The sequence below is a fragment of the Antrostomus carolinensis genome, unplaced genomic scaffold (genome assembly GCF_000700745.2).
Source record: "Antrostomus carolinensis isolate BGI_N321 unplaced genomic scaffold, ASM70074v2 scaffold9844, whole genome shotgun sequence".
Lineage (NCBI taxonomy): Eukaryota > Metazoa > Chordata > Aves > Caprimulgiformes > Caprimulgidae > Antrostomus > Antrostomus carolinensis.
The window spans coordinates 820-13,528 of record NW_010308723.1 but is presented as its reverse complement, the minus strand read 5'-3'; the positions used below and the strand labels follow the sequence as shown (position 1 = coordinate 13,528).

Here is a 12,709-nt window from a genome sequence, read left to right as displayed (position 1 = left end):
TGCACAGCCAGGGTGCCCAGCACCCTTGGGCCATGCTGTCCCACAGCCCCCAGTGCCGGTGGCCATAGAGGGACCGATGTTGCCATCTGCTGGTTTAGCTGCACAGGAGCACCAAGAGCTTGGCTCATCTTCTTGGAAGTCACCCCTCAGCGTGTGCATGGACCCTGCTCCACACCGGGCTGCGGGCGCATTGCCCAACCTCTGACCCAGCCCTCGGCCTTCTGGTAGCATCTGCCCATCGGCTGGTGTTTCAGGGGACACGATGGGTGGGGTGGCCCATTCCCATTTAGGCTGTGCTGCTCCGCACCCCTTCCTGCACTGCCCATGTGAAAGGGTGTCCCTCCTGCCCTCCCTCCGGGGTATTGGCCTCTGGCACAACACACTCCCGGAGAACCCAGGTGGCTTTTATTAAGGGAGCTCCTTGCCATTAAAGATGAACATTTCCACTGCTGATAATCACCTGCAGGTGCTAATTCCTCCTCCGGGCTTGTCTTTATTTCCTTTTTCTTTCAAGTTCTTGGCAACTACTCCCAGGCTAGGAATGCATTGCTGCTGTAGCAAGTACCCCGGGAGCACAGCACCCTGCCTATCTCACCTGGCCAGTCCCCCCTGCGATGGCTGGGACTGGGGGCTGCAGGACCACCAGCTCCAGCCTGGGTCCCCCGGCTAGCTCTGTAAAAATGCTGCTTTGCCTGCATGAGCAATGGGGCTGAGCTGTTGTAATCAGTGACAGCTCGCTCAGGCATTGCTCGGAGGATGAGGTTGCTTCTGTAAATCTATTATCTTTTTTTGGCAATTAGCACCAGTTAGGAGCCCTGGGAATACATGCAGCAAATAGCAGGAAGCCCAGTTAAGCACATCTCTCTGCTTATCTAAGCCCAGTTAAACAAGTCTCCTGTGGCACAGCCCTGCAGCTGGTAGCACATCTCATAAATGCTCCAAAGGTGATCTCTAGTGCTTTTCTTTGCAATGTGTAGCCCCAGAGATTTCCATTCAACGTGTTCTATGTTTGGAGGCAGAAGTAGGGGGGCTCCCCCGGACCTGGGGTACCCCCAGCAGTCTGCAGGTCACATGGAGGAACCCCCAGGATCCTTGCATCACCTGGATGCTGGAGGCACCCTGAAACAAGCTGTGCTGGTGGCTAGCCCTGCCTGGGGGCCACATCTTGCTCTGGGTGGAAGCCCAGCACGGAGGCAGAGCTCAGTGGCTGGGCCTGACCACACATGTCGAGCTCGGGATGGGGCAGAAAGTGAGACGCTGTTTTCTCTGGCCCGGGAAGACAGCGGTGTGTGTTTGTTTTCTGTGCTATCTCTCACACTGCGTTTGTTTTGCTTGTTGAGCGTTTCAGGAGATAAAATGACCTAAAGGGAGATTATTTTATCCTAATTTAAGCTGTCAATTTATCACTGATTTCTGCTTGTCTGCGCCAGCAGGACCACTTACTCTGAGTCCCTAGGGAAACCTCAGCTAGAAAGTGAGAATCTGGGGGGGGATTTGCTGCAGTCTCACATCTAATCTTTGCTTATAACAGCAACTACAAGCTGCTCCCCTGACCCCCCCCTCCCCGTGACTTATTAGTTCCCACCACTATGGACTGGCTTGGTTTCCCAGGGGACTCCCCTCTCTAACTGGGGTCCGGGGTTGTTTTTCTCATGCTGCAGGCTGGTGGAAGAGTTCATGCTGCTCGCGAACATGGCCGTGGCCCATCAGATCTACCGCTCCTTCCCCGAGCAGGCCCTCCTTCGCCGCCACCCCCCACCCCAAACCAAGCTGCTGAAAGACCTCATGGAGTTTTGCAACCAAGTTGGCCTCGACATTGACTTCAGCAGCGCAGGGACCCTGCATGTGAGTGCCCTGGCCTGGTGGGGAGCAGGGCAAAGGGTGGGCAGCTACATGATGGCACGTTTACAGCAGCGTGTGGCTTATTCCATCTCCCTCTGCCCAAGCAGAGCTGACAACTATCCCATGCCAAAACAAAACATCTCCCTCACTTGCTTTTGACCCCACCAGCGGTGGGGAAGAGTGGCCCAGCATGTCCCCATCAGCCATGTGGTGCACAGGGCAGGATGAGGAGGACCTTGCAAGTGACCCCGGCACTGCCCTTTCGGCAATGGGAAGGATGCTTCAGTGCAGACACACTTGCTGGGACACCCACATTTCCTTTCTTCGCCTTCTCGGCAGGTCCTGGGCAGGGCATTTGCTCTGTGCCACAGGAAAAGTAGCTCTGCAAGGGGTTGTTTCTGTCTGGGCTGGTGAAGGTCTCAGAGAGGGCAGGGTGGGGAGCGGGGACTGGGAAGGACTGGAGAGCGGTGCTGGGAAAGGTCAGACGCAGCCGGCGCGGGAGGTATCCGGCCGATCCTCCGCTGAGCGTGTCCTAAGGCTGAACTCCAGCTGAACAGTACTGCACAGGTTCCAGGATTTTCTTTACTTGCCGCAACTGGACTGTGGATAATCCTCTGTTAATCCCATCCCTGCTGGCCTCCCGCACGCCCCTCCATCGGCTGGGACCGCTTTCCCCGCTTGCTGGCCGTGCCAAGGCTATGTCAGCAGATGCAAGGCTGCACACTCAGCTCCTCTTCTGCACTTTGAACCCTCCAGCCCTTCCTCACCACTAGACCCAGGCAGTGACCTCCTGTATCCACATCTCCCCAGAGTCCCATTAGTCTGTGTGCTGAAGCTCTCAGCAGCTGGACAGGAGCCAGGCACAGGTCAGGAGAGGGGCTATGGATGCTCTCGCACGCTGCACATCTGGGTACAGAGCTGGTGGTCCCCATGCCCTGGTTGCTCCCTGCTGTTGACCCTGGGAGGTGAGTCAACACTCAGAAGGACTGTGTGTGGAGTCCTGTCGGGACAGCTGAGACCAAAGTAAAACCCAATTTCATGTGCACTTTTTACAAGGAGATTTGCAGAGAAAGGAGGAATTTGGCTCTGGTGAGCTGCTGATTGCCCCAGTAAGGTCTGTCTGGGTCTTCCTACCACCACGGCTTGCCAACACTGAATGTACTCTCTCTTTTCTCCTCCAGAAAAGCTTAAATGAAACATTTGGTGCTGATAAATACTCCGAAGCCAGGAAAGAAGTGCTGACCAACATGTTCTCCAGGCCCATGCAGGTGAGAACACCACTGTGCTGTCAGATGCCTCAGGCTGTAGCTGTTTGCTGTGGTTCTGTCTCAACTCTCACCCCTTCTGCACTACTGTAGCTGGTTGTTAGATAGAGGGAAAGTGAATGGACACCAAACATGGTGTTGTGGGGCTGCCAGCAGCTTTCCCCAGTGCCTCCAGCCCCATGCAGCTGGCAGTGGGTGTATCCCCTGGGCAACAGAGCTTCACTGGATGGCAGGGTCAGGCTGAGCCTTTCCTTGTCCCCCTCTTATTACTGGTTGTGATGTTTCGTCCTTGAAATTGCATACAGGATGTTAGCAGACTGCAAAGACTCAGCCTGCTCCATGAAGAGCTGGTGGCCCGCTCATGGCTCATATTTGTGCCATTTCCTCACGTCATTGTATCCAAACTGATACAAAGAGGAATCAAGAGTGAGGATGATGTAGGGGGGTGGGACTGGCCATAAGCACAGTCTGATACCCAGACACATGTTCTTAGAAGCAGGGAAACTCTGGAAACCTTTTGGTCTCCCTCCAGACCAAGAAACTTTCTGTGAAGGTCTCTGTGATGGAGGCTTGTGCTGCTCACATTGATTGCTGTGTTTGGTGCATCTGCAACTCAGAACACTTATCTGGGTGCTTATCACCATCAATAAAAGTTTTTGTGATGCATCTGCCTTTCTATGTTTGCAGCTTGGCATAGCACAGCCTCTTCCGAGGACAGCCCTGCCCCACAGGGAAAAGGATCATGTTCCTGAAATGTTCTCTCTGCTGTGGCCTTCTTATCACTGTAGGAATGAATCATCTTCCCAACATCACTCATTTGACTGTTACTCTCTAATTAGCTTATTTGCTCCATTTACTCATTAGCAGTTGCCTGAAGTCCTGCTGTACTTTGGTGACTTAATGCTTGCTTGCAAGTGGGATTGGGGACTGAAGCCATTCAGTAAATCACCCACGCATGTGTGTGTGTCCACCTCAGGAGTGCTGCTTCGTAAAGTGCAGGGAGTTTCCTCTGGAGCTGGCTGTGTTGTCCCAGATCCTGTGTCCTGCATTGGCTTGTCCTGGTCCCTTCTGTCGCAACTTCCTTTTTTGATGGAAGGTGCTAACAGGGGAATGCACTGGTGATTTGCATTCCCTGGGGTCCCTCTCTGGTCCTGCTGACTGTGGGGCAAACCTGAGCTTTGCCAGCAGCACATGGAGCAAACCTGGCTGCAGTCCAGGAGAGATGAGCAAGGAGAAGGCAACTTGGTTCTGCAGTGTCACCTAGGAGGACATGAGCTTTTTGGGACCCAGTGACTTGCTGAGATTTTTGCCCCTGGTCTCCTGAGGCTGTGGTCTGAGAGGTAGTGGGTGTATTTTGAGATACCTCCCAGTGGCTCGTGTTAAGATTTCACCCTGTGAATACATGTCAGACATGTATGCAAAAGAGGTATCACGGTTTTGTGGATAAAGTCTTCTATGGAGTAAATAACAGAGAGTTTGGGGAAGAAGAAAGGAGTTTTTAAAGATGGTATTCCACGAGACATGATTTTGACAGGAACTAGAGTGATTTTTGAGAGGAACTAGAGTAATTTTGTTGTCAGAAGACCATGGTGTCCGTGTGTTCAGGTGTATTGTGCAGTCCTCTTGTTCCTGGCAAACCTGCTGTCTGGCACACTCGAGTAATAGGCAGAACCTGACTTACAGCTGAGCCCATCAGCCCTGCAGGGCAGCCTGTGTCTGGATGGTGAGCGGCATTCCCATCTACCGTCATTCCCTGGCAGGATGGTGCTGCCACGTGTCGCGTGCTCTTGTTACTGGAAGTGGTGCATGAGCCAGAAGAAGCAGAAATCTCTCTTCATCTTCAGATGAGCTTATGCAGTTTGGCCATTTGCTGAACTATTCAGTTTAGTTTGTAAATGGCGTTTCCCATCTCTAGGGCCTCTTTCCAATCGGACTCAGGATGTTCTCGCAGCAATGGATCTGTGTGACCTCCAGTGTGTAAGGAAGGACCACGATGCTGTGGGGGCAAGACTCATCAGTGTTGTTCTCTGCAGTCACTGGTCCCTGGTCACATTTGCTGCAGGGTGGACTCACAGCTCCCCAAAACCCTGAGAAGTTCAGATTCCCACCATTGTTCCTACTACTAAATGTAGGGGACAGGTAGTACAAAGCCATGTCAGTGCCCCTGGGAAAGGGCGGACAGCTACTGAGTGGAAGGAGCTTTCCCTGGGAGGAGGACTTTTTGCTGTCTGCCACCAGTATTAGAGCAGATGGAAGAATCCACCCCATCCTGCCCATGTCCCCAAATGTTGCAGTCCCTCATGAGAGAGAGAGGAACAGATCTGAGTGTTGGCAGCTGCGGAGCACAGCCACGCAGGGGCCCGTGCTGGTGTCGAGGGCTGGGCCATCACTCTGACAGATGGCATGGCGAGACCGTCTGGTTAGGGCACTGAGGAGTCACCCGTATCACTGCACACATCTCAGCTCCTAGTGATAAAGCTGGTGTTTTAGGGACAAGGCTGCAGTTAAATCAGCCAAAGCAAGCTGCCCACAGGTTTAACCCATGGTCACACCAAGCCTGCGCTTTCCATCTTCACTGCACGCTGGTGGTCAAGACATCAGGCTTTTGGAGGAGAAGGGAGATGGGAAGCAACTGGTAATGTGTGTGTCTGGGGGAGCACTGGATTGCCATGCTAGGAGCCTGTAACAGTTGAAGGAGCAGCGACATACCATTTTTCAGGGGCTCAGCCACTCGGGGATTCAATCCATCCGAGAGAGCAAAGCCACCCCTGGTTGACTGGGGCTGATTTATTTCCAGGCTCATCATGGTTTTCCGGGGATTTGAGACCACTCACGAGTCAAATCTGTTAATGAGAAAACATCTGCTTTATGCCAGTCTGATGTCACTGGGTAGCGCTGTCAGGGTGGTGAGGACGGGTATCAGATACGTGTCGGACTGGGCTCCCTGCAGTGGGTAACCTCACCGCAGCCCAGAGGAGTATTTTTGCTGTGTTAACCCAGGCTGATGCCAACCTCAGTGAGGGTCATGAGCGACCAACAGAGTATCAAAAAATGGTGCTGGACCCAGCAGCGGCTGGGTTTGGCCAGCCCATCCATCAGGAAGAAGTGCCTCAGGCAACAGCAAACAACACGGGGCCTTCAGCGTCTTTTTAAACTTATTATAAGTTAAAAACAGGGGTTTTTTAACAGGGGGGGGTTTAACAGACGGGTTACCCTGCACTGCTGGGCATAGGGAAGGGATGAGCCCTTCCCAGTGGCTTTCTTCTAGCAAAGATTTGGACCTGTGCCATCAAATGGGTACGCTCTGCTCTCTACCTACCTGGCATTGCAGGGACCTTCCTCCCTTCTGCCTGGGAGCCTGGCATAGGTGCTGTAAACCCCCTGTAATTTCATGCTGTCTGTCTGCACAAGGGCAGTCATCATCTCCCACAGCAGCCTCCAGCGCTCTGCGTGTCTTCCTGCCCTTGTTTGGTGGGAGCTGAGCTAATTGAGTGGAGACTGTACTTCGTGGAGTCCATCAGAAACAATTTAATTCTAGGTTGTGGAAATTGGCAGCCGCCACAGCTCCTATCCCAGCTCTTCGCTCTCATAATAAGGCCGGGACCGACGCTGCTTTTTTTAACCTGCTCTATTTACTTGCCCGGATCAGTGTGTTGCTGCTCAGCAGGAGCTGGCTGTGCCGCTGGGCTGGAGAGCGGAGGATACAGCTGCCCAAACCGTGGATCCCAGGACGGTTCTGTAATCAGAGCTGGCTACTCCTGTTTTTTTTAAATCACTTGCTCTTATTTTTAAACGGGTTCATTCAATCGCCACTGTGCTGTGACCCCACCACAACCCCCCTGACCCGCACAGCCTCCCCTCCCTGCCTGGGCTTGGCCCCTGTTGTTTTCCCAGCCCTGAGGGCTGGTGTTTCACAGATGTAAAAATAAAAGCTGTAACATGTGGGATAACAGGGGCGGCGCAGCTCCCGCTGAAGAGGCTGCTGGGCAGCAAGGGGCTGCCGCGGCCCCAGTGTTGGTTTAGCCGGGCAATCCAACTGCTCGGCTTCCCAGCTGTCACCGTGGGATGGAGCAGCAGGGATCACAGCAGGGTGGTCTCCTCCTCCTTGGTAAATGGGAGAGCCACTCGTCCCAGCCCCTGATGCTCTCCAGGCAGGGGTGGTGGGTGTGCGAAGCCTGCAGTCAGACCCAGAGCATCTGTGACGGGCAGCACGGGACAGGCTGGGGTTTTTCCCCTGGGAAATGGGGGGATGGCAAATGAACCTCAAGACCCCAAGCCCCGAGGTCTTTTCATACATGACGTGGAGTCAACAGGGTCAACTGGCAGCCAGCAGCTCCCTGCAGTGGCTTTGCCCCCTTTGCTCTGTGCTTAGTTCCTGCAGCACCCACCTTGTCCCTGCGCAGCCCGACCAGAGCAGCAGGTGAAGGACCATCAGCTGCTGGAGCTCTGTGCTGCAGACACAGACCCCTCCATCCTCATGCAGGGTCCTGCCACTGTCCTTCCTCACTCCCTTCCCTTGTTTGTCACCCCTTTCAGATGGCTCTCTACTTCTGCACTGGCGTGCTGGAGGATGAGACCCTCTTTCGCCACTACGCCCTGAACGTGCCCTTCTACACACACTTCACCTCACCCATCCGGCGCTACGCAGACATCATTGTGCACCGTCTCCTCTCCGCCTCGCTCGGTGGGTGCCACCCGGACGCTGGCGCAGCAGCTCTGGGTGCTGTGAGGGAAGGGGGTGGCTGTGCCCAGCACAGGCAGGACTCCCAGGTTCCTGCCTTGTCTGCCGTGGGTGCTGGGTGCTTGGAGTCTGCATCCCATGGGGCAGCTCCCTGGCACATGGATACCCTCAACTAGCAGGGACATGGGGGCAAGCTGGGCATCTGGGTCCAGGCTACCATGGGTTGGCTCCGGAGCAGAAGGGATCATGGGTATGTCATTGTCACTTGTGTACTTCCCAGGTGCCAGCTCTCCCATCAAGATGGAGAAAGAGGCCATCCAGAAACAGGCAGAGCACTGCAACGACCGGAAGATGGCTTCCAAGAGGGTGCAGGAGCTCAGTGCTGACCTCTTCTTTGCCGTCTTTGTCAGGGTAAGAGCCAAGACTGTCTTTCCCTGAGGCATCTCTGAATTTCCCCATGAAGGCCCAGCCTAGATGCCACCAGGCAGAGGGCTGCATGGCTGCCCAGCTGGCCTTGGGGAAGGCAAACAGTGAGGGGACACACTGAGTGACCACCACTGCCAGAGCTCCAGGACCTGGAGACACAGGCTCCCCTTGGGGATGGCTGGAGGGGGGATGCTGGTGTAGTGACATCTGTGTCTCTTGGCAGGAGTGTGGTCCTCTGGAGTCAGAGGCCATGGTGATGGGCGTCCTGAATGAGGCCTTTGATGTCCTGGTGCTAAAGTTTGGAGTCCAGAAGCGCATCTACTGCAATGTAAGTGCCTCACCAGCATCAGATAGTGCCAACGGTGCCTCACCAGGGAGGGCTGCAGCAGCCTGGTGTCATCGGAGGCAGCGGCTGTCCTGGGGCCCTTCTGTGCCAGCCCTGCAGCTGGCAGAGCTGTGCCCAAGCTGGGATTGCTGGAGAAGAGGGAGCCTTCATGGGATTTCTCCTCCATCCCTCAGGCCTTGGCAGGCACGAGGAGCTGGGGGGATCTGGTGCAGCCCAGTCTCTGAGGACCAGCTTCTCCCTGCTACGTGCTGGGGGTGATCTGGTTGAGGTAAAAGGAAATAAAGACAGATTCAGGGTCACAGAGATCAACATGGAGCTGAAGCGAGGAAAGGAAGAGAGGCTGGTTTTCCCTTCAGTTAATCAGACGGTATATCTGGGGCTGTGACAGCACCACTGTGGGCCAGCACCTGAGGTTAGTGACAGCATCTTCTCTTGATAACCTGGTTATATGGCTAGCAATGACATCTTTAAACAGGACATATAGCGTGATATATGGGTTGTTTGTGTATCGCAGCAGCCACAGATTTACGTGCTAGACTCAGGCTCACAGGCTGCTGCATCCTGGTTGTTCAAGAGCCACAGAGACAGCGTGCCAGGGAAAAGCACCATCATCCCCATCCACCCATGAGATGGAGGGGGAGAGCCAAGTGGAGGATGCTGTCAGGGCTGTTCCAAACACACTCCCTGCCCACAGGCACTGCCCTTGCTGGGTTTCCAGTTCCAGAAGGTGGGGAAGAAGCCAGAGCTGACACTCAAGTGGGAGCCAGAGAAGCTGGAGCAGGAATCTGTGTCCCAGGTAAGACCCCACAGTGCGGGACAGACTCACAATGTCACGGGGCTGGTGTGGAGGCTGCGTGCAACAGGTGGATCCTGCGTTCTCTGCAGGCACAGGGCTGGGAGGTAGGACTGCCTCGCAGGCTGTCAGGTCCTGCTGTCCCTCTGTGTCCCCTGCCCAGGGAGCTCAACCTCAGCCTCAAGCTCCTCTGCCATCAGCCTGCTCCATCCCATCACTGCCCCTGCACCTGACCCCTCCACGGCCTTCAGACTCTGCCCTGCATGCTGTGTGCCCTGCCTACCAATTCAGTTTACTCCACGAATTGAATTAACATGTTTACTTCCTTCTTCCAGATCATCAATTAAGATGTTAAGTAAGATCAGGCATAAGGCAGTGCCTGTCTAATCCCTTCCCCCTATCCTGGCATTCCTTGCCCCCTTGCTGTCACAGTCCTTTGCTGGGTTTCCATCCCTGTGACAGGGTTGAGACCCATTTATGAGGAATTTTTAAAGTCAGACTTCCTGAGATGCAGTGTCAAATGGTTTAACAGCATCTAGAAATCTCTCTCTTGCGTCCCTGTCATCTATTAACTTGGTAACTCAATCAAAGGGAGCAATCGCATTTGTCTGGCTTGATTAAGTGGTGTTTCTTTGCCAAGTTTTGTCTGGCATTGCTATAAAATCACAGCTGCATTGACTGCTGTGATCCCTGCCTGCTGCCTGGGCAGGGACAGGAGAGCTGAATCCCAACCTCTCCCTGCACCACTCCAGGGGCTCTGCACTCACCCCATTTCCAACCAAGCCCAGCACAACCCATCCTTGTCCACCTCGGGCTGGATGAAAACGATTCCCAATACAGGGCCAGACTGGCACTCCCAGCTGGTGTGATGCACATCCTGGGAAGTCCCTTCCTTCCCAGGGGAGATGTTGCTGTCAGAGCTGGCCAAGCTCCCCAGCTGCTGCAGGCATTTCTGCAGGCCTTCCAGCCTTTGAAGCTGAGCTTTCCTTTCTCAGCTTGGCTCAGAGAAACCCCCTGGATGGAGCCTGAAGTGGCCTCGGTTCCTCCTTTCCTACAGGAGCAGGGATCACTTACACCCTAGCAGGGACCCGCATGAAAAATTATGCCCCAGCATCAGCAGGGCTCATTTTGGTTAAGCAAACATTTGGCGATAGAGGAAACTCCCCCGTGAACCCTCCACACCTTCTAAGAAAACACTGGAGCCCTCCCCTGAGAGCAGGCTCTGAGCTGGCCTCCAAGCTAGCAGATCTCAGAGTTGATAAATCTCCAACCCTGGGATGAACCGCATCCCTTGGATCCGGGATGAGCCGTGCTGAACTACAGAAGATGTTACCCAGTCACCCTGTGGCACCAAGCACCCCTTGCTCCCTGCCTGTCCCCAGCACTTGGCCTCTGCTTCCAGGTTTGTCTTAGCCCAGGAACGTCGGAGAAGGCTGTTTGCAGGGAGCTGTGCAGGGGTTTGGGATGACTGGCCCTGCTGCAGAGGGAGGTGTTGCCCCCATCTCTCCCTGAGTTCCAGGAGATGGCCAGGACCTCAGTGGTCATTACTCAAGGCTCGAATATGAAGTAAATCTATGACTCAGGGGATTTGATGTGAAATTGTGCTGTTCCTCAGCAGTTCAGCAAAGGGATGGGGCAGGATTGCAAGGGAGAGCCCTGATAATCCCTGTTTGACTCCCCCAGATGTGGGAGCTGCCCCATGGCCACCTCCCCCTGCACTCCTGCCAGCTGGGGTGGGCAGGGGGCTGGTGCTAGGTAGCCAGCAGCTATCTGGGCAGCCGTCTGCAAAAGCATTTCCCTGTGGTTTGCTCTTTGCTGGCCACTTTGATATGTTTAAATCTCAATGAGATTTTCCTGCTCTGAATGACTAATCTGGAGCGGCTGGCACTGGATGAGCTGGGAAGGGTTTGAGAAGGTTACACTGGTGGCTCCGTGCCCATTCCTCCTACGGGCCAGCCCCAAGCAGATGGCCCTGTGGAGCTCTGCTCCAGCATAGGGCTTCTTCAGTAAGTGAAGCCCCCAAATACCTGGCCGCAGCCCTGGGCCAGCCCCTTCCTGGTGTCCCAGCCAGCCCGATAACCAGGCATCCTGGATAGAGCTGGTTGATGCTTTACGCTTCTAATCCACACAATTGCACAAAGAGATGGAGTCAGAGGACCGGGGAGGTGGCAGCAGGCAGCGACGCGTTCCTGAACAGGAGGGATTGATTTTCTGGAGTCTTTATTCCCTCACGTCTCTCTCATCCATCATGCTCCCTTTCCTCTCACTGTGGGGGCACAGCAGGGTCATTCCCTCCTTGCAGGATGCTGAGAAAATGCTCAGCATCATGTGGAAAACCCTTCTCACCGCAGCTCACCATTGGCGCTTGGCCGAGTTGCTTCATTGAGGGATGATGTGCGTTCTCCGCTGGAGAAGGGAGACACGGGTGGGTTTTAGGGGAGGTTGGGACCCAAAACCGAGGGCACAATCACCCATGCTCCTTCCCAGACTGTACAGAGAATAAGACTGAGGCCTGATCAGGCTGGAATAAGTGAGGATGTTTTGGGAGGCTCATTTAGGTCAGTTTGGGTTCCCCAGCTGGCTTCACAGCCCAGTAGTGTTGCCCTTGAAGATGCTGCATCCAGCCCCAGCCCCAGGAGCACCTTGGACCCCAGCAGAGCTATCTGAAGCCATCCTGCCCCATTCCCTGGCTCCCAATAGTTGCCACAGCAGAGGCAGTAAAAGTCATCACAGCTCTAAGCAAATCCTGGTGTGATGCCTGGCCACCTAAAAAACCTTCTCTCCATCTTTCCCTCGCTGAAGGTGATCACCATTTTCACGCTGGTGGAGGTTGTGCTGACGTCAGATGGTGTCCCACTCAAGTACAGCGCCGTGCTCAAGAGACCAAGCTCTGGGAAGTGACTGCCCCAGGCTGTGTGTGCTCCCTGCTGATGACACTTCCTCGCCTTCCAGGCCCTGCACCGGCACCTGCTGGGGACTGAGGGGACCCACAAGAATTTTGGGGGTTTGAGTTTTAAAACTGGTGCCATTTTATTTCTGGTTTGGATTTTAACTCCAGCTGGGAGCCAGGCTCAGGGCTTGAGCCTGCCCCAGGCAGAGCATTTCTACTCTTGGGTATTTTTAGCTTGATGCTTGCTTTTTCTTTTTTTTTTTAAAGGCAGCAGTGTCCATCCCCAGCCTCCTCGGGTGCCCATAGTGAGGGCCAAGCAGGGATGCGTGTCCTTCGGAGCAGAGCAGGGCTGGTTCCACCATCCTGGGTGGGATGGGGTGGGATGCAGTGGGATGTGGCCGTGGGGCCATGCAGGAGGGTTCCTTGCAGGGTTGTGTGTCATGTAATAAAAGCCGGGTCAGCAGCC

At 54.6% G+C, this 12,709-nt stretch overlaps 1 protein-coding gene across 1 annotated transcript in view; it reads left to right on the top strand.

Moving 5' to 3' along the window:
* DIS3L2 (DIS3 like 3'-5' exoribonuclease 2) overlaps positions 1–12,254 on the top strand; it is a gene marked incomplete at its 5' end in the record, with an annotated part of 134,952 nt that extends 122,698 nt beyond the window's left edge. The window contains 7 exons of the mRNA XM_010165870.1: positions 1,662–1,845; positions 3,024–3,110; positions 7,644–7,791; positions 8,069–8,199; positions 8,438–8,542; positions 9,255–9,356; positions 12,156–12,254. Of these exons, the coding sequence (XP_010164172.1) occupies positions 1,662–1,845; positions 3,024–3,110; positions 7,644–7,791; positions 8,069–8,199; positions 8,438–8,542; positions 9,255–9,356; positions 12,156–12,254 (856 nt within the window). The remainder of the gene's footprint in view (positions 1–1,661; positions 1,846–3,023; positions 3,111–7,643; positions 7,792–8,068; positions 8,200–8,437; positions 8,543–9,254; positions 9,357–12,155) is intronic.
* Positions 12,255–12,709: the final 455 nt, after the last annotated feature.